Here is a 5,000-nt window from a genome sequence, read left to right as displayed (position 1 = left end):
GAACGCTCGCTGTAGTCTTAAAAAACTGGAGCAGATGGCCGGTGGCGTGGGTAACTCGTACCAGCGATGCTCTATACATTTTCTGTGACTGTATTTTACGAGGAAATGCGACCTATTTGTGGTATAAATAAACACTAATCACAACAAAACACTATTGAAAATACTTTTATTTTCCTGTATAAATTAGAAATCACGACATTTCTTAAACTCCAAAATACATGTCACTCGGCCACATTGTAATTACGCAAGTACGACATTTAGAAATAAGTTAAGTTAAATTGAGTAAAAATTGGAAAGGAAGGAAAGATACTTTTTTAAAATGGACGCATGGACTTTTAAGTTAGAGACCCTGTTAATAAAAGCGCCAAATTTCACGCTTCAGTGCAGTTCCCACATTCAACTTTTCGAATTTCATCTTTCAAAGTTGTATGTGCTCAAGTTAAGAAACCTGTGTAAGCCTTGTGACAAAAGTTTTATCTGGAAATCGGTTGTGTTCAAGTGAGGACTCAACAACAAGCATACATCTAACAACTCTCTTTGCCGTAAAGACCAAATCCAGTTTCTTATACGGGACGGCCCGTTTAATTTTTCGGGGAACGGGGGTTAAGAAAATCGGTCACAAGTCCTCACATCCACCCACCCATCTTCCCCGCCGCAAATTAAATAAATGTTTCCTCCCGCCGCCTTTCTTTCCCGTATAGTTTGGTGACCGACTTTCCTTTAGATAAATTGTACAGAAGGTTTCGTGATAGGAGCAAAGAATATTCGCCCTGGAAACAGGTGTAAAGTTTCGTGTATAAGACAGGCATGTTTAGAATTTTTCCATCAGGCAAAGAGGTCCGAGACACAACAATGAACATGAAACTCTTCTAAAACAAAGGACTTATACTCTTTTTAAACTCAAAATAGATAGACCAGTTCAATTTGTTTTCGGTAAAACTATTTACTCTGTTTAAAAGAGTTCCTTGAAATAGACCCTTAAAACTTGCATATATTAGTGAAATTTATAACTCTCGTTAGCGATTCTCATACCCCACAATTGTTTTTTTCTTAAATAAAATATAAATACAGCAGCACCTTCTTAAAATAAATTAAGAGAGTATTCAACTCCAGAATCAACACTATTTTCTCATCATGGTTGTACAATGTAAAATGTACAGGGACTGAATTCGAAGCTAATTTGCTTGAAAAGACCACTGATTAAAATCATTATGGCTCTTTTAATTAACCAGCGTAAGAACCACTTCAATGAGGAGCAGCAAAAAAGTTTCCCTCCCGTAAACAGTGAATGCAACTTTAACAAGACTCACAATACTTCTAGGATTCCAAATAGAACATAAAGAACCGAACCCGAGCTATGAGATGAGCAGCGCACGTCCTTCGAATTCGCCACTGCATTTTTGAGACTAGACTCGTGCTTATTTCGAAACGGTTAGCATTCAATAATTAAGATTAGTACCAATTCAGTTTAAAATGTAACCACATTCGATCGCTTGCGTTAACAGTCGAGTGGTAATTGAGGTGCCCCCGCCGCGAAAGAAACAAATTTGAATCGGGTTCTTCTTCCATTTGGAAAATTTCCGGACTGCCGGTCATATGGACACAGTGTTTTAAGCGCCGTTCACACGGGCGATTTTTGCTGCGATTTCATAGCGACGCAAAATCGCGCGTGTGAACAGCCGGCGATTTCATGGCGATTGTCAATGCGACATCTGCCGCGCTTTTGCGGCGATTGGTAAAAAAAAACAATCAACCAGCAATTATGAGTTGTACAAATTTGTTGCTGCACGAAAAGAATTTTAAATTGAGCACGTGCCGTTCGTGCATTCTAATACTTAATGGATCGCATGCAACAAGCAAAATTAAAATCATGCTCAATTAACCTAATTAACCCGCTACTGAGTATTGTAGACGTGAACAAGGTATACGATTAAACTTATACAGCAGTAGTTTTATCCCACCTTAGAGCATATGGCGCCGCGGTTTTTTGTGTCAAAATTCAAACATGTATTCGGCAATTCAAACATTGAATTTAGCTATTCAAACCTTCAGTTTGGAAATTCAACAATTCCAACATTCATTTCAGTAATTCAAACCTTCAATGGCATGCATGTTTGAATTCTGAAGGTTGGAATAAACCATTTTACAATTGTGTGCTTAGTTACCTGGCCTGTGAATGAAAGTGAGGCTGGAGTTGACCTTGCTTTGATAGAAACTTCACAGCTTTTCTTATGTAAATTCCTACTTATTAGCAGGAAAACAACATCATTAGCATAAGAAAAGCAGTGGGGTTTCTATCAAAGCAAGGTCAACTCCAGCCTCACTTTCATTCGAAGGCCAGGTAGCTAAGCACACAACTGTAAAATTGTCTATTGCCGAAATGATTGTCTGAATTCCCCCAATTGAAAGCTTGAATTGCAAGTTGGAATTTTGTCACTAAAAACGCGCCATAAATTTGGGAAAAAGACTTGTTTTCTGCACCAGTAGTAGCATCAACCGTTTACGATAGAGAAACAGGCAATGGCGAGTGAAGTGGCGAAAACGTTTAACGATCATGCGATCGTATGGATGAGATTCTTTATAAACTTACATGTACCACTTACATAAAAACTACCTAAACTGTGAAAAATGATACTTTCCTCCAAGTGTTCTAAGATCATGTTTCTGGACATCGTTAACTTCAATATTATTTCTTTTCGTGGAAGACGATTTGCTTGGGAGGCATCCGACGCTCTTCATTGATCGAATAATTTCGATGAGGAGACAGGAGGGGGTCCCTGGACGACCGTCACTTGTGGAACAAGTGGAGAAGACCGCTGAAAACGGCTTTGTCGGGGAGCTCCATTTCTAGTTCTAGGTAGGTCTCACTCTTGTCGTAGTAACCTGTGGAATTTGAGGAAGTCTTTAGTAAAAGAGGTCTCTCGATCTTCCGAGGTTGTGAAAATCAGTACGAGTGCACGCAAAAAGAACGGCCAAGGCAATGCCAACGCCAAAAAGAATCATTTCTGTAAAGCAAGCGAGTAGCAGCAACACAAATTTCAAAACAAATGAACTATGCAAAATCTCGATTTTTTGGCCTTTTACCATAATGCAGCTAGCTTTTGACCCGAATGCACTGCGTAGCGCGTAGCAGCCAGAATGCATTGCTCTAAAACTATCAGTAACTTGTCATGCATTTTCAATGTTTCAATCCAATGCGTTTTTTTCAACTCCTTAACACTTTCTTTTGACATAACCCAGAATGATCAATTTTAAATGTATAACGGCAACGGAAAAGTCAACGGTCAAAAGATAAACAATCAGCGTGCTGCACGTGCGGCACGTATTTCACATATTTTTGCTGTACTCTACATAACAACGGCCTGAAATCACCAAATTTGAGGGGGTTTTTTTACGAAGAAGCCTATACTACGACTGCGCGCCATCTTCAACGAAGAGCCTGCTTGCAGGCTATATAGATCAAATGCATAAATGGTGGCCAAAAATATATTCTTTTGTTTATGTACTAATCAGACTGACTAGCCTCGCTCTCAAGCAACATGTCCATGCAAACGAGGCTAGTGAGTGTAATTAGCACATAAAAAAGAGTATCTTTTTTCTAAGAGCATACAGATGTGAACGTTTTATTTATTCTCTATTTTTACTCTGAAACCGCTCATACCAATTTATTTTGGGATACTTCGCCCACATTGCACAACGTGAACGAGATGGACTAATCGCGAAAGACTTGAGATAGAGCAAAGTTGTAATTTTGAGTCAATTGCCCCTTCCACGGTTTTTGACGCCATCTTGGCTGGGTTGGGGGGGGGGGGGGGGGCAAACACGGCTAAATTTACAGTAAATGTATGGGATTTTGGCCGACTATGAACCGCTGTAGCGCCGCTAAAAAGACACGGATTTCCAACTTTTCCAACAACGGAAAATAAGGCCAACAGGGAAGAGATGACGTCCGTAAATTCGAATAATAAATCTTCTCATGTTGCTTCGAGGCAATTTGCATAATTTTGATTAGAAGGATTTGTATGAAATCTTAAAAATTCGCTTATGGTCGTTGTAGCCTGAATATGTTCTTTATATTTCATGAAAATAATCTCAGTATAAATGTCTTTGAAAAGATATCCTTATATTTTTAGCGGCGCTACAACGGTTCAAAGTCGGCCAAAGTCCCACATGCACATTTACTGTAAATAAAGCCGTGTTTGCCCACCAGCCAAGATAGCCTCAAAAAAAGGGTGTATTCCCTTGTATCATATCCTCTCCACGGGCCCATCACAGCTTTCCATCATTCATTTATTTGTAAAAAAAAAAAGTTCTATTTTGACGTGACGTTTTCGTCGACTTCACTGTCGTAGATCTGAAGTCCCTATTAACTAACAACAAGTATTTTGAACCTCTCATGATGCGGCAACTTCTAAAAGAGTTTGAAGGTTATTTAAATCTCTTGAGAAACAGATAAATATCTAACCGTTAAGACTGTTCTTTAGCAAGGCCCAAAAGTACGGAACTCTTCACCGTCCTCTGTTACCTCCATTACCTATTTATCTTCCTTCAAAAGGTTATTCTTTGCTTTTCTCCGCAAGAGGTACGTGATTTATCACGGGACATTATACATAACTACGTTAACTGAGAAATAATCATGGTATTGTAACCTAAGTAAAAAAAGCCAAGATCGTGCGCAAACCCTACCTGCTTTCACGAATTCCCTTCTCCGTTATTTGCAGCATTTCTTTTGTGCCGGCTTGGCTGGCACGAGATTAAGGACACTCTGCATGTATTCGTCTTCTCGATCTTGTAACATTCTGAATTGAAATACAATTAAGTGTCCGTTAACGATAAGCCAAGAAAACAGTCAGGAGTTAGCGATCGCTCCATTAGAAATAGCCCCATTCTGCTTGAAGGAGGAAGCGAATTTCTAGAGGCTACAGGTGGTAAATACTCTTCCCTGATTTCCGGTCCAATTGCACCCGACAGATATCGTTTCCGGTTCATGCAACATGGGT

General features: G+C 39.4%; 1 protein-coding gene across 5 annotated transcripts in view; it reads right to left on the bottom strand.

Annotated features, from left to right (window-relative positions):
* Positions 1-149: 149 nt before the first annotated feature.
* Positions 150-5,000, bottom strand: part of LOC138018532 (uncharacterized) — a 32,724-nt gene continuing 27,873 nt past the window's right edge. For all 5 annotated transcript variants that reach the window (XM_068865191.1, XM_068865195.1, XM_068865193.1 and 2 more), the window contains 2 exons: positions 4,687-4,799; positions 150-2,883 (listed from right to left, as the gene is read on the bottom strand). In XM_068865191.1, the coding sequence (XP_068721292.1) occupies positions 4,712-4,799 (88 nt within the window). In that variant the 3' untranslated portion in view covers positions 150-2,883; positions 4,687-4,711. The remainder of the gene's footprint in view (positions 2,884-4,686; positions 4,800-5,000) is intronic.

Source organism: Montipora capricornis, chromosome 10, assembly GCF_036669925.1.
Source record: "Montipora capricornis isolate CH-2021 chromosome 10, ASM3666992v2, whole genome shotgun sequence".
NCBI classification, from domain to species: domain Eukaryota; kingdom Metazoa; phylum Cnidaria; class Anthozoa; order Scleractinia; family Acroporidae; genus Montipora; species Montipora capricornis.
The sequence above is the reverse complement of the archived record's forward strand: the minus strand, read 5'-3'. Positions and strand labels throughout refer to the sequence as shown.